The sequence below is a fragment of the Nyctibius grandis genome, chromosome W (genome assembly GCF_013368605.1).
Source record: "Nyctibius grandis isolate bNycGra1 chromosome W, bNycGra1.pri, whole genome shotgun sequence".
NCBI classification, from domain to species: Eukaryota; Metazoa; Chordata; class Aves; order Nyctibiiformes; family Nyctibiidae; genus Nyctibius; species Nyctibius grandis.
In genome coordinates this window covers 24,682,905-24,704,418 of record NC_090694.1, presented here as the reverse complement: position 1 = coordinate 24,704,418, position 21,514 = coordinate 24,682,905, and the positions used below count along the sequence as shown (strand labels likewise).

At 42.8% G+C, this 21,514-nt stretch overlaps 1 protein-coding gene across 4 annotated transcripts in view; it reads right to left on the bottom strand.

The window, feature by feature from the left end:
* Positions 1-21,514, bottom strand: part of LOC137675684 (chromodomain-helicase-DNA-binding protein 1-like) — an 85,862-nt gene that overhangs the window by 33,951 nt on the left and 30,397 nt on the right. For all 4 annotated transcript variants that reach the window (XM_068421853.1, XM_068421854.1, XM_068421855.1 and 1 more), the window contains exons 4-13: positions 17,648-17,749; positions 16,236-16,303; positions 10,811-10,960; positions 10,259-10,512; positions 3,797-4,022; positions 2,085-2,185; positions 1,646-1,824; positions 1,034-1,161; positions 736-952; positions 45-134 (exon numbers count right to left, since the gene is read on the bottom strand). In XM_068421853.1, the coding sequence (XP_068277954.1) occupies positions 45-134; positions 736-952; positions 1,034-1,161; positions 1,646-1,824; positions 2,085-2,185; positions 3,797-4,022; positions 10,259-10,512; positions 10,811-10,960; positions 16,236-16,303; positions 17,648-17,749 (1,515 nt within the window). The remainder of the gene's footprint in view (positions 1-44; positions 135-735; positions 953-1,033; positions 1,162-1,645; positions 1,825-2,084; positions 2,186-3,796; positions 4,023-10,258; positions 10,513-10,810; positions 10,961-16,235; positions 16,304-17,647; positions 17,750-21,514) is intronic.

The window sequence follows — 21,514 nt, the reverse complement described above, 5'->3', positions numbered from 1 at the left end:
TTCTACAAATGATTTTATCTCCCTGAAGAAGTAAGTGCGATTACCTTATCCTTGAGCAAAATTTCATAAGTTGTTAGAAGTATATTAAATTTTAATCGCTTGGTCTGTGGATGCATCCATTCATGAGTTCTTATCTACAAGAAGAATCAAGGGAACTATAAGCTAGAGAAAAATGGTCTTATTGATCGGGATGACTTCAGGTACTACAGCAATATAAATGTTAAGTGACATACAATAATCTGATCATGAAAAAGGAACATAACACGTGAAGCTTTTTTTTTTTTTTTTTAAGTTATTAAACAGTGGAGGGGGTGTTTGTTGTTTTTTGGTGGTTTTTTTTTGTGTGTGCATGGTTTTTTTGTGGTGTGTTTTTTTTAAACTTTAGTGAATAAGGTTACTTACATTCCTCCTTTCAGAAAACAAATTAAGATTATGTCTGTCTGTCTTAAATATTTATTTTATGTGCCTAAATAGGCACATGACAAAAGACAATTTATTTTCAAATGCAAGGTTGCATTTTTAATCCTTTTTATTATTAAGCAGGAATGAAATCTTTCACATACATTTATATTGGACCAAAATTTATGCTTTTAATTTGCATTTTAAACACATACAATGTTTCAAATAAGTATTTGCTCATTCCTAATCAAAATATTGGAGATTAGCATAAGACAGAAACATGAAGTGAGTCTTGTTTACCACTAATCTTTTTCAATGATAGAAAGAAATACTCACCGTATTTCTGCTAGTTATATCTCCTAAGTAAACCACAGCATTCATCTGAGGAGCCCAAGTTTGAATCTCTCTTTGCCAAGATGTCAAGGTAGAAAGTGGCACGACTAGCAAGAAAGGCCCATACAGTTGATGTTCGTGAAACAGGTAGTTCAGAAAAGAAATTGTTTGTATTGTTTTACCCAGACCCATTTCATCTGCAAGAATACAACTATTCCCTCTAAAAAACAAAAAATAAACAAATAAATTTACAAATGCTTTCAAATTAAAACCAGGAAGACTAATTTAAGACTATACTTACTTGCACCACGAGTGAGCAAGCCAGTTCAGTCCATTTAACTGATAATCTCTTAACTCTAAACTCTCATGTCCTCCAATATAAGATGGTTGCTTCTTTAGTGCAACAAACCTCGGCCTCTGTTTTAGAATCTGTCAAAAGCAAATTGAGCATCAGTCCTACTACTAAGTGAAGTTACCAAAACGTCTTCTTATAGAAACAAAGTAGCAGTAGGAATCTGTTTGGTCATTAAGCCTAGTCTTTATTCATCACAGACAACTAGGCCATATAACAATATCAACCCATTTGCAAGCTAAAATTAGTTTGACCGCTGATCTAATAAATTCCACAAAAGAAGTGGCATGAACTCATTCACAAAGGTTACTTTTAAAACAAATTAAAGTACTAAACAATTCCATCTTTGAATGGCAATAAAATAAGTAGGGAACAAATATCTACAAAAGGCTATTCTTAATAGTGGTACTTGCTACATATATAAATATAGCTATCATTATTACTGTTATGGACAACATTCAAAAAATATTTCATAATATGCATCTTATTTCTGGATGCATAAAATGTGTCTGTTTTTTTTTATTATCGCAACTGTATAAATCCATTGAAACACACACTCACCTTGCAGTCCTTGAACGGAGTGGTCTTGGATTGATTTCTGATAAAATACTCATCAATACACGCCTGAAATTTTTTGGCAATGAGAGCACCATCTTCCCAGCTACATTCTGAGTAAGGCAGACCCTGCCATTTGCAATAGTAATCTGGATAACCAGCTGCTGATTTCTGATTTGAATGAGCTGCAGAAATGCATCACAGATACCAGATCAATATTTTCCTTCTATATTTTAAGAAAACACTCATTTTAGGTGATAAGACAACATGAACTAGTTTCACAGCAAAGACAGTATGACAATTTTTCTCTTCATCAGAGATTTTGTTTTGCCTTAAGTTGTTAGGGATATTAATAACCTAAATTTCTTAACTATAAATTCAACATGCAAGCAATAAACTTGTAATATTCTCAACACTGTTTTCCATCTGGAAGTTTGCCACGTACCAATTATCCTTTCCACTATTTGATACTGTTTATGTAGATCATCTGTAAGTTCCTGCTGGCAGTTATAATATTCCACATCTTCTGGAGAAGCATTTTTCAGCCTGAAATGGGAATTTATTTGCAGCACTTACTACATTGTGTAGTTCTAAAACTAAGAAAATCTGTCAATTTTAAAGCTCTGAACGTAAACACCATAGGAATGCTGCTTAGAGAGCTGCTTTGAAAAAGCTACAACTTTGAAATTCCTGCTATAAAAGTGTTGCATCTGGCCTAGGTACCTCATCACTGATGACTGAGAAAGCTTATCAAGAGACATTACTATCAGCTACAGCTGGTACTAGTCACTCAGATCATTTACAACATCTGTTCTCAACACTGAGTAGTGTACTTCACATGGTATTTTCATGGAACAGCACTGATGGCTTACTATAAGAATCTATCTTATGAGTAGGAGTCACTAAAAATCCCACCACTGTTCATAGATTATATTAAACATACTAATAAAATGGAATACCAAAACATAGCACTAAAACATAAGGATTTTTTTCACTTCTTGCTTCTGAGGCTTTAACAGAAGTTTGAGCCAAGAAAACTAAATGCTGTAATTTTTTGAGTGCTTTAGCCACTTCTGATTTTTATTTAATCTCTGCAGCAATTCCTGAATAACTCTGATCAAAATACAATCAATCAATGACAAAATTAGTAAAAGGTAAGATTTAAAACAAAACCAGAAAACCCACCACCCATCTTGTTAAAATTTCATTTATAACAGACACATTAAAATCTAGTTGCAGAAGCTGCTTCCTTAAAGGCCTGATTTTACAAGATGTGTGAGTATTCTCACTTGCTCAAGTAAAGTTGGTGTCTCCTTTAGCCTGCATCCAGGGCTAAACAATAACCACCTGTTCTATCACCCAATGACCCCTCCCCAGCTGAGAAAGGGAATTGGGAAAAGGAAGGAGACTGGTGGGTTGAAATGGAACCAGATTTAATAAAATAAAACCAATATCAATACTAATGCTAATACAAAATACACAGTTATACTCAGCCCATATAGTGGTCACGAGCCACGCACTCCCAGCAGTGAATGCCAGATGTCAAACACTGCGAGCATCACAGCTCCAGCGAAAAAGTGAGGGTCACAATGAATGGGAGAGCACGCCTCAGGAGCAGAATGACAGGCAAGACCCTCCAGGGATAGTGACCATTGAGAAGAGAGAGGCCGCCCCCAGCAAAATTTCCAATTTATAGTGATGTTTATGATATAGAATACTTCCGTTGGCCAGCCTGGGCCAGCTGCCCTGGCTTTCGCTCCTTCTAGCTTAAGCACCTGGCTAACTCAAAGTTGCTAATGGCCTTAATCACCATGGAAACCCGCATACCATGGCTGGCCATGAACTAAAACAAAGTGTCTTATCAACTTTGTTCCCACCATATCAAGTGCTACAGTCTTCTCAAAAGTGCTGCTTTCCTGAACAGAAAATTGATTCTATGATTCTATCCCAGCGAAACCAGGACAGTTGGTATGCTCAGAATCTTACAGGATCATAAGGTGCTAGGGAAACTTCAACTTTAAAGCTTTTGTCTTCCTGTTGTATAGGCACTTGAAACTATGCCTTCACAAAGAGGCAAAAGAACTCACAGAAACACAATAAAACATCTATATTGTTACAAAAAATATGCAACGTGGAAGTAGTTATAAAAATACTCACCAGTGTTTTGTTTCCTGATCCTTTTTCTTATAGTTGTCCAGTTTCTTCATTCCTTTAACATTTTGTTGCTTCAGTGTTTCCTCACTTTCCCAAGTATTATGGATGTGTGACCAGCCTTTCCATTTAATAAGATACTGTACTTCTCCTAGCTCCTTTGACTTTTCAAACCCAGTATTTGGGTCACCATCTGCCTCAACTGCATAGATGGTGGTTGCAGCACCAGTGGCTGATAAAGAAACCATACCATAAGGCTTGATTAAGCATGCACTGCCATAATTTAACCAGTAAAAAACATACTGCAGAAAGCAATTTGTGATGCTCTTATATGAGCATGTAACTTGACTAATTATATCTACAACTCCTATGTCACTCCTCTTATTTGAAGAATTATGATGTAGCTATATTAACACATGCACAAGTATACCAACGAGATTCAAAAAAGCAACCAAAAAACTCTGCATCTAACCTACAGTATCTCATCTCATGAGAATTTTCTTAGCATTCCTAGTTTTTCTAGTGATCCCCAGAGAATTCTCCACTAACACTGCTTGCTGTTATCTTTGCTATATCCTTTTCATCTCTGAGAATATAACAGATATTCGACATTGTGCTTCATCAGCCTTGAGACTTGAATAGCCTACTATTCAATTATTACTATGGGTGCTATAAATCCAGTTCACAGAATCTAAGAATGGTTGAGGTAGGAAGGGATCTCTGCAAGTCATCTGGTCCAACCCCCATGCTCAAACAAGGTCACCTAGAGCCAGTTGCCCAGGACCACGTCCAGACGGCTTCTGAATATCTCCAAGGAGGGAAACTCCATCAACTCTCTGGACAACCTGTTCCAGTGCTCAGTCATCCTCATGGTCAAAAAAAGTCTTTCCTGATGTTCAGATGGAACCTCCTGTGTTTCAGTTTGCACCCATAGCCTCTTGTCCTGTCACTGGACACCAATGGAAAGAGCCTGGCTCTGTCCTCTTTGCACCCTCCCTTCAGGTATTTATATACATTAATGAGATCCCCCCAGAGCCTTCTCTTCTCCATCCCAGCTCTCTCAGCTTTTCTTCATAGGAGAGGTGCTCCAGTCCCTTCGTCATCTTCGTGGCTCTTCATTGGACTCTCTCCAGCAGTGCCATCAGTCTCTTGTACTGGGGAGCCCAATATTGGACACAATACTCCAGATGCGGCCTCACCAGTGCTGAGGGGAACGATCACCTCCCTCGACCTTGCTGGCAATACTTTGCCTAATGCAGCCCAGGATACCATTAGCCTTCTTTGCCACAAAGGCACGCTGCTGGCTCATATTCAACTTGGTGTCCACCAGGACCCCCAGGGCCTCTTCTGCAAAGCTGCTTTCTGGCTGGGCAGCCCCACAGCATGTACTGCATGTGGTTGTTCTCCCTAGGTGCAGGACTTGGAACTTCCCCTTGATGAACTTCATGAGGTTCCTGTCAGCCCATTTCTCCAACCTCTCAAGGTCCCTCTGGATAGCAGCACCACCCTCAGCCACTCCTCCCAATTTGGCATCATCTGCATTCTTGTCTTTCACATGCCTGGAAATGGGTTCCAGGATTGGCTGCTCCATCACCTTCCCAGGGATCAAAGTGAGGCTGACCAGCCTGTAGTTCCCTGGGTTCTCCTTGCAGACAGGAGTGACATGCAAACTGGTAACAACAGACGAGAAGACTAAGGTTCTCAAAAACTGTTTTGCCTCAGTCTTCGCTGGCAACCTCTCTTCCCACATCTCTCGAGTAGATGGATCACAAGATGGGGACTGGGGGAGCAAAGTCCCCCCCACTGCAAGAGAATCATAGAATCATAGAATGGTTTGGGTTGGAAGGGACCTTAAAGATCAGCTAGTTCCAACCCCCCTGCCATGGGCAGGGACACCTTTCCACTAGACGAGGCTGTTCAAAGCCCCATCCAACCTGGCCTTGAACACTGCCAGGGAGGGGGCATCCACAACTACTCTGGGCAACCTGTTCCAGTGTCTCACCACCCTCACAGGAAAGAATTTCTTCCTAATATCTAATCTAAATCTCCCCTCTTTCAGTTTAAAACCGTTACCCCTCATCCTGTCACTCCATGCCCTTGTAAAAAGTCCCTCTCCCGCTTCCCTATAGGCCCCCTTCATGTACTGGAAGGCTGCTAGAAGGTCTCCCCAGAGCCTTCTCTTCTCCAGGCTGAACAGCCCCAACTCTCTCATCCTGTCTTCATAGGAGAGGTGCTCCAGCCCTCCGATCATCTTCGTGGCCCTCCTCTGGACTCGTTCCAACAGCTCCATGTCCTTCTTATGTTGGGGGCCCCAGAGCTAAACGCAGTACTCCAGGTGGGGTCTCACGAGAGCGGAGTAAAGGGGCAGAATCACCTCCCTCAACCTGCTGGCCAGGCTTCTTTTGATGCAGCCCAGGATATGGTTGGCTTTCTGGGCTGCAAGCACACATTTCCGGCTCATGTTGAGCTTCTCGTCAACAATCACCCCCAAGTCCTCCTCCTCAGGGCTGCTCTCAAACCATTCTCTGCCCAGCCTGTATTTGTGCTTGGGATTGCCCCGACCCACGTGCGGGACCTTGCACTTGGCCTTGTTGAACTTCATGCGGTTCGCACAGGCCCAGCTCTCAAGCCTGTCAAGGTCCCTCTGGATGGCATCCCTTCCCTCCAGGGTGTCAACCAGCAAACTTGCTGAGGGTGCACTCAATCCCACTGTCCATGTCGCCAACAAAGATGTTAAACAGGACCGGTCCCAATACCGACTCCTGAGGAACGCCACTCATTACTGGTCTCCACTTGGACATGGAGCTGTTGACTGCAACTCTTTGAGTGCGACCATCCAGACAGTTCCTTATCCACTGAGTGGTCCATCTGTCAAGTCCATGTCTCTCCAATTTACTGGCATCAAACTGGCAGGACTGGGATGGACTGAGGTTCCCCTCCCCCAGCAACTCTAGTTTAAAGCCCTCTTTACCAGCTTGGCAAGCCTATGACCAAAGATGGTCTTCCCCTTCTCTGTCAGATGGACCCCACTGGCCCCCAGTAGACCAGGTTTCTCAAAGCAAGTCCCATGGTTTATGTAGCCAAACCCTGGCTGTGGCTCCAGTCCTGTAACCGTTTCTTGATTTGCCTGATTCGACTGTCCCTCAGTTCATGACCATCTGAGAAAGATCAAGTTCGTGAACACCTGAGGAACCTGAATATATGTAAGTCTATGGGACCTGACGAGATGCATCCGAGTCCTGAGGGAACTGGCTGATGTAGTTGCCAAGCCACTCTCCATGATATTTGAAAAGTCATGGTAGTCAGGTGAAGTCCCTGGTGACTGGAAAAAGGGAAACATTGCATCCATTTTTAAAAAGGGTAGAAAGGAGGACCCTGGGAACTACTGACCTGTCAGCCTCATCTCTGTGCCTGGGAAGATCACGGAACAGCTATGCTAAGGCACATGGAGGACAGGGAGGGGATTAGAGACAGCCAGCATGGCTTCACCAAGGGCAAGTCCTGCCTGACCAACCTAGTGGCCTTCTATGATGAAGTGACTACACCCTACACCAGTGGACAAGGGAAGAGCTACAGCTGTTGTTTATCTGGACTTCTGTAAGGCCTTTGACATGGTCCCTCACAACATCCTTCTCTCTAAATTGGAGAGATATGGATTTGATGGATGGACTGTTTGGTGGATAAGGAAGTGGCTGGATGGTCACATCCAGAGAGTAGTGGTCAACAGCTCAATGTCTGGATGGAGATCACTGACAAGTGGTGTCCCTCAAGGGTCCATACTGGGACCAGTACTGTTTAATATCTTCATCAATGACATAGTGGGATCAAGTGCACCCTCAGCAAGTTTGCAGACGACACCAAGCTGAGTGGTATGGTTGACACGCCTGAGGGATGGGATGCCATCCAGAGGGACCTGGACAAACTTGAGAAGTGGGCCCATGCGAACCTCTTGAGGTACAACAAGGCTAATGGCAAGCTCCTGCACCTGGGTCGGGGCAACCCCCAGTATCAATACAGGCTGGTGGATGAAGGGATTGAGAGCAGCCCTGTAGAGAACGACTTGGGTGTGCTGGTGGATGAAAATCTGGACATGAGCCGGCAATGTGCGCTCACAGCCCAGAAAGCCAACAGTCTCCTGGGCTGCATCAAAAGAAGCGTGGTCAGTGGGTCAAGGGAAGTAATTCTGCCCCTCTACTCCCCTCTCGTGAGACCCCACCTGGAGTACTGCGTCCAGCTCTAGAGTCATCAGCACAGGAAAGACATGGACCTGTTGGAGCAGGTCCAGAGGAGGGCCACGAAAATGATCAGAGGGCTGGAGCACCTCCCCTATGAGAACTGTCTGAGAGAGTTGGGGTTGTTCAGCCTGAAGAAGAGAAGGCTCTGGGGAGACCTTGTTGCGGCCTTTCAATACTTAAAGGGGACTTATAAGAAAGATGGGGACAGACTTTTTAGTAGGGCCTGTAGCAATAGGACAAGGGGTAATGGTTTTAAACTAAAAGAGGGTAGATGTAGACTAGATATAAGGAAGAAATTTTTTACAATGAGGGTGGTGAAACACTGGAATAGGTTGCCCAGGGAGGTGGTAGATGCCCCATCCCTGGAAACATTCAAGGCCAGGTTGGATGGGGCTTTGAGCAACCTGGTCTACTTGAAGATGTCCCTGCTCACTGCAGGGGGGGTTGGACTAGATGACCTTTAAAGGTCCCTTCCAACCCAAACCATTCTATGATTCTATGACATTTGCTTTCCTCCAGTCCTCAGGCACTTCTCCCAGTTGCCATTATCAAAGATTATCGAGAGTGGCCTTGCAATGACATCTGACAGTTCCCTCAGAGCTCGTGAGTGCATTTCATCAGGGCCCATGGACTTACGTATGTCCAATTTGCCTAAGTATTCCCTGACCTGATCCTCTTCCACCAAGGGTACATCTTCCTTGCTCCAGTCTTTCCCCCAGTCTCTGGGGCCAGGAATTCCTGAAGGCTGGTCTTGCTAGTAAAGACTGAGGTGAAGAAGGCATTCAGAACCTCAGCCTTTTCCCTGTCCTGTGTTACCAGGACCCTGCTCCATTCAGCAGCATGCCTGCATTTTTCCTAGTCTTCCTTTTGTCACCTATATACTTATAGAGGCCCTCGTTGCCTTTGACAACCCTCGCCAGATTCAATTCCAAGTGGGCTTTGGCTTCCCTAACTGCATCTCTGCATGCTTGGAGAGTGTCTCTGTATTCCTCCCAGGTTACTGGTCTACTGGTCCCTGCTTCCACCTTCCGTATACCTCCTATTTTTTTTTTTTGAGTTTTGCCAGGAGCTCCTTGTTTATCCATGCAGGCCTACTGGCATTTTTGCCTGACTTCCTGCTCATTGGGATGGGCTGCTCTTGAACTATTTCTTCCTAAACTTGTTTTACTACTTCCCCCCCATCTTTGGAATCCTATGTGGGGTAATTTTTAATTAAATACAGTCAGTATTACAGCTGAAGCACACTAGCAGCAGGAAACAGGCTCGTTTCTGTAAGGAGAGCCAAATAAGGAAGTGGACCCAACCAGGTGCAAGGGACAGACATAGCAACAGAGCATGGCAACAGCAAAGGACAGCACAAGCAGTAACAACATCTGGGCATGCAGAATATAAGAAGCCTAGTCCAAAAGGCTTTTAACACAGTGGTGACACTGTGCATTGGAGTAAGGGGCTAGAGTAAGAATACACTAGAATTTAAGACAGTATGGGAAAAGAAAGTTGAGAGGAAAGAGAGTGCAAGCTCTGAGATAGGTCAGAAACTCTAGAGATCAGGTATAACTAATGGAGAAAGGCAGTTCTGAAGTGTGAGTAGGCCCAAGTTTTCTATAATCAGAACCCTAATTTGCAGGCTAAAAAAAAAAAAAACCCACACATAAGCAGGACGCTGCATCCATCAGCTGCTGGAAATATGACACCCCTACCATCATTCATAAAATTGCTTTTAGAAGTGCACATGCAAGCACACCACTGATATTTTAGATTCCACCATCCATTGCATTGTATCTGGACTATTTGTACAGGAATAACTGAAATCACAATCTCAATGGTTCAGCCTTCCCAACATCATCCTTCAGCATTCAGGCTACTGGTTAGCTGTCTTATCCAGTCCATTTTTTCTCCACCCCCCTGTATACAGTTTATACCTATCAGGTATCAATAAACTGTACAAATAGTGGTGTAACAGTATGGTATGCATTTATGCAATATGGAGCTATATTCCACCTCATTTTTTCTTTTTGCATTAATTAGTTACTTAAGTTCTTCTATGTTTTACATTATAAGGCTTACAAAAGAAACATCCTTATGAGTATGAAAAACAAAATAAGATTATTTTCTGGTATTTTTAAACTTATTCTTTACAAACATCACGGGTTACCTACAGCTGAGAACAATTGCTATTTACATTGTACCACAATGCACTGCAGCATCTTAAGAACACCAATAAAAAAACTACCTCCTTTTCGGCCAATTCGACTATCCATAAACTTCTCTATAGTTTCAAATTCATCTTCTTCAGGCTGCGGGACATCTTCTCCACAAACTTCCAACAAGTCATCAGAATCTGTCTTGGTTTCTTCAGCTTCTTTGTAACTAACATTGACTGTTGCCTGGCGACGAGATCCTCTCTTGTCATAGTCGTCATCATCCGATGAATCAAGCTGCCTCTTTTTTTGTCCTGCAATCTTTTTGCTGCTTTTTGGCTCAATTCTTGAAGACAATAAGATACAACACAACAGTAGGGTTTCAACACGGACAACTACAAGCCTTCTGTATTTGTTTCTGAATATGTATATTTCATGACTGCTCAGTTACACCACTTTCATTTGGAGCAGACAGGAAAGAGGCATTCAACACAAACCACTGGTATGATAGCATCTTTTGTAGCTTAAAAAAGTCTTCAAGTTCTGTAATAAATATTAATGTTTTCATTTGCCTGTACAGTAGTACAATACTTGATTACAAATTAGAAATAGTACCAGAGTATCTAAAATGCAAGACTTGTTACCTGCTTGGAAGTTTCCGGCTTTTGACCTTGTTTTTTGGCTCATAGTCAGATTCACTATCTTCACAACTGCTTTTCTCTCTATCTTCCTCTGAATCAGAATCAGAACCAGTTCCTGATACTGACCCTGACCCAGACATTTGCCAGTCTTCACTGTACATATTGAGAAACAAAACAGTAACTCACATTAGTTTTTTGGGGGTTTTTGTTTGTTTTGTTTTTAAATCAGGTATTCATCACAGGTTTGCTGCTTTAATTTCAACATTCTTCATAGAAATAAAAATGTTATAAAGTCATTTCAGCTGGAAGGATAGAAACTTATCATGAATGGATAACAGGTAAAAATGCCCAACAGCTTCAAAGGGAGTTGAATTAAGTTTTCTGTTATCAAGAGGTAGATGTAAAAAACAATTCAAACCAAAAATCTGGATTTGTATATAAATTACAGCTTTAATAATTGAGATAATTTGACATCAATAAACCCAAAGTCCTTAACAAGACTTTAGCTGGAAAGATACATATTTACTGGAACTTACCTATGCTCAAGTTATAAAACCCCATAACATTATATTTTGCAGAATCCAAAATTCTCTAATAGCTATGTTCCTTGTGCCTCATGTAAATAATTAGCAACTTCAGCACAGGAACCAAAAATAATGTAGAATCAGATTTGAGAAACACACAGAAAGACTTGAACCATGGCAATCTGAGAGTCATTGGCTCCCAAAAGCCCCCACTGAGCTTCCAAGTCAGTGCTTCACATCCATGCAAGACGTTATGAGTAAGCCACTTGTGACTCCCAGTGGCAGTATCTCTGTGCTCCTGCTTCGCTGAGATCTACTTTGCAACAGGAAAGATGTACCCACTGATCAACAGTATCTTACCTCAGACTCATAGGCTTGCAAAGGTCATAGGCTTGACAAGCTGGTGAAGAGGGTTTTAACTAGAGTTGCTGGGGGAGGGGAACCTCAGTCCATCCCAGTCCTGTCAGTTTGATGCCAGGGCCAACAATAGATGCCCAGAGACTGGAGAAGGATGGCAGGTCAGCAGGAGAGCGCCAGAAGAGGAGCACAAAGGAATTCCAGCCAGTATGTCAGCTTCATTGGGGGCCCAACTGAAATGCCTCTATGCAAACACACATAGCATGGGGAATAAACAAGAGGAGCTAGAGATGTGCGTGTGCCTGAAGGGCTATGACCTTATTGGCATCCCAGAGACATGGTGGGATGACTCTGATGACTGGACTGTTGGAATGGAAGGATACAGGCTCTTTAGGAAGGACAGGCAGGGGAGATGAGGAGGAGGTGTTGCCCTCTATGTCAATGACCAGCTGGAGTGCATGGAGCTCTGCCTGGGGATGGAGGAGGAGGCAACCGAGAGCTTATGGGTCAGGATTGAAGGGAGGGCAGGGACAGGTGACAGTATAGTGGTCATCTGCTACAGGCCACCTGACCAGGAAGACCGAGCAGATGAGGCATTCTATAGATAAGTGTAGCCTCGCGTTCACAGGTCCTGGTCCTCATGGGGGACTTGAACCACCCTGATATCTGTTGGAGGGAGAGAACAGCAGGGCATAAGCAATCCAGGAGGTTCCTGGAATGCACTGATGATAACTTCCTTCTCCAAGTGATAGAGGAGCCAATGAGGAGAGGTGCCATGCTGGGCCTTGTTCTCACCAACAAGGAGGGGCTGGTGGGGGACGTGAAGTTCAAGGGCAGCCATGGCTGCAGCAACCATGAAGTGGTGGAGATCAAGATCCATAGGGCAACAAAGAGGGCATGCAGCAAGCTCACCACCCTGGACTTCAGGAGAGCAGACTTTGACCTCTTCAGGGACCTGCTTGGGAGAGTCCCTTGGGGGATAAAGCCCTGGAGGGAAGAGGGGCCCAAGAAAGCTGGTTAGTATTCAAGGACCACCTCCTCCAGGCTCAGGAGCAATGCATCCCAACAAAGAAGAAGGCAGGCAAAAACTCCAGGAGGCCTCCATGGATGAACAAGGAGCTCCTGGATAAACTCAGACACAAAAAGGAAGTCTACAGAGGGTGGAAGCAAGGGCAGGTAGCCTGGGAGGAATACAGGGAAATTGTCCGAGCAGCCAGGGACCAGGTTAGGAAAGGTAAAGCCCTGATAGAATTAAATCTGGCCAGGGATGTCAAGGGCAACAAGAAATGCTTCTATAGGTTTGTCAGTGATAAAAGGAAGACTAGGGAAAATGTGGGCCCTCTCCGGAAGGAAACGGGAGACCTGCTTACCCAATATATGGAGAAAGCCAAGGTACTCGACAACTTTTTTGCCTCCCTCTTCACCGGCAAGTGCTCTAGCCTCACCACCCAAGTCACAGAAGGCAGAGGCAGGGACTGGAAGGATGAAGAACCGCCCACTGTAGGAGAAGATCAGGTTAAAGACCATCTAAGGAACCTGAAGGTGCACAAGTCCATGGGACCTGATGAGGTGCATCCACGGGTCCTGAGGGAACTGGCGGATGAAGTTGCTAAGCCACTATCCATCATTTTTGAGAAATCGTGGCAGTCTGGTGAAGTTCCCACTGACTGGAAAAGGGGAAACATAACCCCCATTTTCAAGAAGGGAAAAAAGGAAGGCCCGGAGAACTACAGACCAGTCAGTCTCACCTCTGTGCCTGGCAAGATCATGGAGCAGATCCTCCTGGAAACTATACTAAGGCACATGGAAATCAAGGAGGTGATTGGTGACAGCCAACATGGCTTCACTAAGGGCAAATCATGTCTGACAAATTTGGTGGCCTTTTACGACGGGGTTAAAGCGCTGGTGCATAAGGGAAGAGCGACTGATGTCATCTACCTGGACTTGTGCAAAGCATTTGATGCTGTCCCACACGACATCCTTATCTCTAAATTGGAGAGACATGGACTTGACCGATGGACCACTCAGTGGATAAGGAATTGGCTGGATAGTCGCACTCAAAGAGTTGCAGTCAACAGCTCCATGTCCAAGTGGAGACCAGTGACGAGTGGCGTTCCTCAGGGGTCGGTATTGGGGCCGGTCCCGTTTAATACCTTTGTCGGTGACATGGACAGTGGGATTGAGTGCACCCTCAGCAAGTTTGCTGGTTGACACCCTGGAGGGAAGGGATGCCATCCAGAGGGACCTTGACAGGCTTGAGAGCTGGGCCTGTGCGAACCGCATGAAGTTCAACAAGGCCAAGTGCAAGGTCCCGCATGTGGGTCGGGGCAATCCCAAGCACAAATACAGGCTGGGCAGAGAATGGATTGAGAGCAGCCCTGAGGAGGAGGACTTGGGGGTGATGGTTGACAAGAAGCTCAACATGAGCCGGAAATGTGTGCTTGCAGCCCAGAAAGCCAACCATATCCTGGGCTGCATCAAAAGAAGCATGGCCAGCAGGTCGAGGGAGATGATTCTGCCCCTTTACTCCGCTCTCGTGAGACCCCACCTGGAGTACTGCGTTTAGCTCTGGGGCCCCCAACATAAGAAGGACATGGAGCTGTTGGAGCGAGTCCAGAGGAGGGCCACGAAGATGATCAGAGGGCTGGAGCACCTCTCCTATGAAGACAGGATAAGAGAGTTGGGGCTGTTCAGCCTGGAGAAGAGAAGGCTCCGGGGAGACCTTCTAGCAGCCTTCCAGTACCTGAAGGGGGCCTACAGGAAAGCGGGAGAGGGACTTTTTACAAGGGCATGTAGTGATAAGGACGAGGGGTAACGGTTTTAAACTGAAAGAGGGGAGATTTAGATTAGATATTAGGAAGAAATTCTTTCCTGTGAGGGTGGTGAGACACTGGAACAGGTTGCCCAGAGAAGTTGTGGATGCCCCTTCCCTGGCAGTGTTTAAGGCTAGGTTGAATGGGGTTTTGAGCAACCTGGTCTAGTGGAAAGGTGTCCCTGCCCATGGCAGGGGGGGTGGAACTAGATGATCTTTAAGGTCCCTTCCAACCCAAACCATTCTATGATTCCATTCTATGACTCTGTACAGAGAAATTTAATCTGAATAGCTTGGTAGGAGGAAGAAGAAGTGTCTGGCATGCATTCTTGAAATGTTTCTAAATCTTATACTACCATCTATTATCAGGTTTAGGGGTCATTGACCAAGATGCTCAAACAGTACTAATGGCCTTCAAAGGTGGAATATCACTCAAAGACCTTTTCATTAAATTTCAGATCTGGAAGCCTAAGAATCAGTGCTTTGACACTTCTTTCACTTAAATATGCATTGGTCCTAGAAGTTACATTTTCATTGTGGTCAATACACCTGTGTGTCTTGGAAATACTATAGAATCATCTGTCTCCTTAAAAATTTTTTTTCTGCAAGCAGTAAATTAAAAAACACCCAAACAACAACCCCCCCAAAATAAAAACAAAAAAACACCACCCCAAATCAATCAACTCCCCCCCCTATGCAAATCCACAAACTGTATTTATTTGGAGATATAGACAACATATAAAACACCATACTCTAGGGTTTGGATCTTGTACTAAGTTATATATATGAGAAATCTGATCTGCATGTCAGATAACAACTGCAAACATACTTGTTCAAAATAGGTATACATTAGAATTGAAGCACTGGATATATGAGGTTGTTTGGTTAGTAGTTTCTAAACTTAAATATCTTTCCTGAAACAGAGTATGTTATTATGTGCAATCACATTCTTAAGTAACAGAAGACTATAAATAACAATTCATCACTAGAGAAGTACTATTTTGCATAGCAAGCTTTTTTGCCCCCTCCTCCCCCCAATACCACTTCTTGAAGATATTATATTGGCAATCCTGAATATTGAGATGATTCAATTAACTGGAGAAGAAGAATGAGAGAACACTGTTCATAAAAAAAAAAGAAACAAAACCGAAACAAAACACAAAACCCCAAACAAAACACAGACACCCCCCCCTCACACACACAGAGGTCACTACCAATGAGAAGGTACAACCTTTTTCACGAACTTTTTGATCTACAGCTTAAAACCAGCTCAATTTCAACTTAGCTTTATTGACTAGCCAAGACAGTTTATTACTGTCAAACCTGTAATAATTTGAGTTTTTGCCTCTAGAATGTTTAAAAATTTGGCATGAACTATGGGATTCCAACTTAAAATTTATCTGAGACAACCTACTTAAGTAGTTTCCTATTTCTTCAATAATTTTCAGGGAAGATCTTCAGCTCAAAAATATGCCGCAAATAAGACTACTTTAAAAATAAAGTGCTGATGAATGTTTTTCAATAACACTGTAGGCAATACAGTCTCTTTAGCTCAGAAATGAATAGTGATATATATGTTCCTTTGAGAGTATTTATTTTAAAATATTCCCAAATGTTAATCAAAACTGAGAAGCACAAGATTATGTATTTCAAGTGCAGAAAAGTGAAGCCTAGGTAATTCTAAGCATTATGTCGCCATAACAAAAAATTATATTATTTATGAAAAACATCTTACTCTCTATGTTTTTTCTTCTTGGTTTTACTGGAAGAGTCATCTGCAGAATCTTCACTGCTCGATGAATCCTGCAGATGAAGAAAAGAATATATACAATTTATTACCACAAAAAGAATGAAATATTTTTAGTATTAAAAAGATAATTCAGCTCTCACTTTCAAACTGAAATCATATTCTTCATGTCTTATCCTCTTCATCCCCCTTAGTGTACCCACCGATATTGAATGAGATCAGGATTGCTATTTATTTTGTATTTCTCCATCTATGAATATACCATGTCAGCAGAACTCTAGAAAACACTACAAAAAAACTGTCTTAAAATATAATCATTGTGCCTACACATAGTCATAGTTTAGACTGCTGCAAGTTAATAAACCAAGATGAAGGTTCTATCAAAAGCCTAATAAAATCTCCTGCCCTTTGAGAGCTCTCTCACCTTTCATATCCTCTCCCATTTAAACACCACTAAGAAAAATCTGAGAATAGCATGTGTGTTTCTTCTCTCTCCACTCCTAAACAAAAAATAATAAATAAATCAATGAACCCTCTTAAAATTCTTTTCCTAAAACTAATCTCAGAGATTAAATTTGGATCATTTTTATCCTGAAAAAGAGTCTTCAGGAAAAGAGTACTTAGCAACAGCTATAAATTAATATTTTAACTATATATGATTAACGCCTTTATTTAGTTTTAACGGTGAGCAGTTAAATCTGACTAAAAAAAAAAAAAGATGCCCAGAGTAACAATTAAAGACTTGTGATCATAATACTTACTTTTTTTTTTTTTATAATGAAGGAAATATGAAAGTCTGCTTTTAAAAAAATTCTAATTCACAGTCACTAGTGTCCTTAAAAGATATTCCTACTGCACAAAGTCAACTTTTGTTTAGCCTATGGTTTAGGTTTTATAAATCTCTAAAACTGAAGTATGGTTCTCAAAATACAAGATTTTTTTTATAGCTGTTACAAAAGTTGCAAAAACCTAGCTTTCTACTCCATATAGTGTTTTTGAAAACTGCAGCAGCTACCTTTATATAGAAACAATAGTGGAAAAGTCTCTTAGTATTTTTAACTGTCTTTACGGAACTCAGAAGGCAGAAATACAATGAAAGTTAATACTACGCGACTTGAAAACTTTGTCTATACATCACAATATCTAGCTAAAAATATCAATCATCTAAACTGCTATCATTTTGGCACAACTCACCTGAAAACATGCAACTAAATATCCCCCCTCCATGTTTCCTTATAAACACGTCAGTTATTTGAACATTACTTTTATAAACTAAAACCAGACTTTTTAAACACACACACACTTATAACAGAACTTGGCTCTACATAATTTTATTCTAACATATTGGGTAATGAGGCATGCATGTTTCCATTTTATTTACTAACTTATATGTTATTCACCTCTTCTGAAGCACTGTCTGATGAGGCTGCCTTCTGCTGTTGTTGCTTCTTGAGCACTGCTGATCTCTGCACAGCAAGTATACTTGGACTGGACTTCCAAAACTGAATTGGAATTCAGACACAAGAGTCATTTAAACCTATTGATACTTTAAAGTTTACCACATACTTACTTTTCTTAAGATGAGCAACATCACTATTAAGATGGATCTCAATTTTATTAATAATAATAAACTCGCTATAAAATACCACATGCATTAATAATATTTGATAGCATTTTAAAGTAGTGAGACTTCTGCAGAAAGGAACGTTACATGAGAATTGCCGGCACAATTTTTACAGTAAGTATAACAATAGTTGTGCAGGTCTCTGTATTATTAAGATAACTTTTTTTTTTTAAAGTAAATTTTTAAACTGATCTAGATAAGTCCTTTCAGGCCACTTAGCTGATGCATTTTTGCTTCATATGGGAATACTGAAGTACATAGAATCATAGAATATCTCGAGTTGGAAGGGACCCATAAGGATCATCGAGTCCAACTCCCTGCTCCTTGCAGGACTACCTAAAACTAAACCATATGACTAAGAGTGTCATCCAGACTCTCCTTGAACTCTGACAGGCTTGGTGCCATGACCACTTCCCTGGGGAGCTGGTTCCAGTGACCGACCACCCTCTCAGTGGAGAACCTTTTCCTAATGTCTAATCTGCACTTCCCCTGACGCAGCTTCATTCCATTTCCTCCTGTCCTGTCACTGGTCACCAGAGAGAAGAGATCAGCACCTTCCCCCTCTGCTGTCCCCCTTGAGGAAGTTGTAGACTGTGATGAGGTCACCCCTCAGCCTTCCCTTCTCCAAGCTGACCTCAGCCACTCCTCCTAAGTCTTGCCCTCGAGGCCTTTCACCATCTTGGTCACTTTCCTCTGGACACACTCTAATAGTTTGATGTCCTCCTTCTATTGAGGCACTCAAAACTGCACACAGTACTCGAGGTGGGGCCGCACCAGTGCAGTGTAGAGTGGGACAATCACCTCCCTCAACTGGCTAGCTATGATGTGCTTGATGCACCCCAGGACACAGTTGGCCCTTTTGGCTGCCAGGGAACACTGTTGACTAATATTCAACTTGCCATCAACCCAAACTCCCAGATCTCTTTCCGTGGGGCTGCTCTCCAGCCTCTCATCCCCCAATTTGTATGTATAACCAGGATTACCCCATCCCAGGTGCAGAATCTGGCACTTGCTCTTGTTAAATTTCATACGGTCAGTGATTGCCCAGCTCTCTAGTCTATCCAGATCTCTCTGTAAGGCCTCTCTACCCTTGAGGAAGGCCACAGCTCCTCCTAGTTTAGTATCGTCATCAAACTTACTTAATGTACATACGATTCCTGCATCCAGATCACTTATAAAAACATTGAAGAGCACTGGACCTAAAACCGAGCCCTGGGGACCCCACCGGTGACTGGCCACCAGTCTGATGTGACCCCATTTACTAAAACTCTTTAAGCCCGACCTGTCAGCCAATTGTTGTCTAGCTGTGTGCTGGACATTTTGTCCAGAAGGATACTGTGAGAGACAGTATCAAAAGTATGAACGTGAACAATAACAAAAAAAAACCCACACAAAAAAAGAATCTTTAACAGCCTTTGAATCTTCGGTAGGAAATATTTTATTACCTTTCATATATCATCCAAATTTAGGCCATATTACACAGAGAAACAGAGGAGAGTTCAGGTAACTTTCACCCATCGCATTTAAGAGATTTCTAAACAGCACTTTTTTTTTTTTTTTCTAAATTTGGCAGACTTTTTCCCCATACAGAAGATAAGCTGTATCTAAGCCTGAAATTGTGAAATCATTTATTGATATGAAGAAACTAAGCATTAGAGAGACAACTTAAAAATATTTTAGAAATAACAACATTATGTGTGGCTTTCTCTTCAAAAACATGCAATAAGTTAATCGGTGCTTCTCCATGATAAGATTTAGGTAAGTATCTGTCCTGGTTTGGCCTAAAACAGAACCCATTTTCCTTTCAGTGACTTTTACTTTCAGCTAAGTCTCTTCTAAGTAACTGCACTTTCTGAAACTAACTGCATGTTTTGTAGACAGTGTCTGCTTCCAGGACTGATAACGCTCAAAGTTTGTAGTTATCGCTGAGGCACCAGTAGGGATGTTATGCAGAAAGGCTCTTGCTGTACTTATTCTTAGAGGAACCAAGGTCACTGCTAAATTCCTCACTGCTTACGAGTGAAGAGCCGAAGGGGGGGTCACACCTGCAGGGAGGAGCGGAAAGGGCAGGTGACCCAAAATTGACCAACGAAGGTATTCCATCCCATACACGTCATTCTCAGTATAAAGTGGGGGGATCACAAGGGTCTCACTCTCTTCTGCTATGGCCGGTGTCCAAAGAGGACTCTGTCCGTTTTCCTGCTGCCCCCGATCCCAATCCCTGCGTTCCTAAATCCAGTTCCTGTCCGTCACTAAGACCAGTCTGTCTGTCACCAGTGGTGACGTGACAGTCATTGGGGGAGCCTGAATCTTGGTTTTGTATATATTTAATTATTTCCATTATTATTATTATACTCTTTTTCATTATTATAGTTTATTAAAACTGTTTTAACTTTCCAACCCATAAGTCTCTCTCCCTTTTCTCTTTTCCTTCCCCTTCTGGGGGGAGAGGAGGGTTAATAGAGAGCGTCTGCCACTGGTTTAATAGCTGGCCCAGCCTTAAACTGTGACAGATTTATTGGCATCCAAGATGGGGCTCGACTCGGTTTGAGAGGGCCCTGACAGGTTGCTCTGATAAGTTTGAATCCCAGCTCTGGCGGAAGGAGACCTGGATAGCTCATTCGAGAGAGTATCAGATTTCTTCCTTTGAGATTCATAAGGGATGGAAATTAAAACAGATAGCTAAGATGATAATGTAATTTTTGAATGCTGTGTTATCTCGTCTCTTTACAGAGTTTCTTTCCCAGTTGAGTATTGCAATGCTGCCTTACCTGCAGTGGGCACTGTGTTATTGCTTGCTGCTTATTAATGTTTACGTGTGGTTTAGCAGTGGACGCTGGTCGAAATTCATCATTTTGCTATGGGGTTTGATACTGATTTATGCCGTGATGAACTGGGCCGTTACTATTCCGATCTCTCATCTCTATAACACAATGACGGGCAGCTTTAACCGCGAATCAGTGGCGGCGACTTCATCTGCGTACTCCGGGCGCCCTCTAGCGGATTTCGTTGATGATTACACTTCCAATCTTCGGGAAATAGTACCTTCTCCTCTTCCAGCAAGCTGATTCCGCTAGATTTTGGGAATTTCGGATGGGGCTATCTAAATGGCATGTTTTTATTATCGGTTTTCCTGAATGTGTTTCAGGTGTGGTATAAAATTAAATATCGGTGCAGGTGTAGGTGTTATGCAGCCATCTCAGCTCCTATAGTGTGTGCCGCTGCTACAGCCACTATATCCACTCAAACCTCGTCAGCCTGTATCGTAGCAGCTGCGCCCTCTATGACAGCAACTGCATCTATTCAAACTCTGACGATGGGCATCCTTGTTACACCAGCCTTGGCAACAGGTACTGCCAATACTCCAGTTCCAACAACAGGCACCACAGCTACGCCAGCCTCTGCAACCTGCATCGCCGCTACTGCAGCCCCAGGGACAGCCACTGCATCCACCCTACCCCCGACAACAGGCACTGTAGCCACACCAACTCCAACGACAGATCCTGCAGTCACTCCAACTCCAACAATGGGCACTGTAATTACTTTAACCTTGACAATGGGCACCACAGCTACACCAACCCCGGTGTCTACCACAGTGATTCTACCCCCATCTGCTACTGGTGCTCAGTGCAGATGCAAGTGC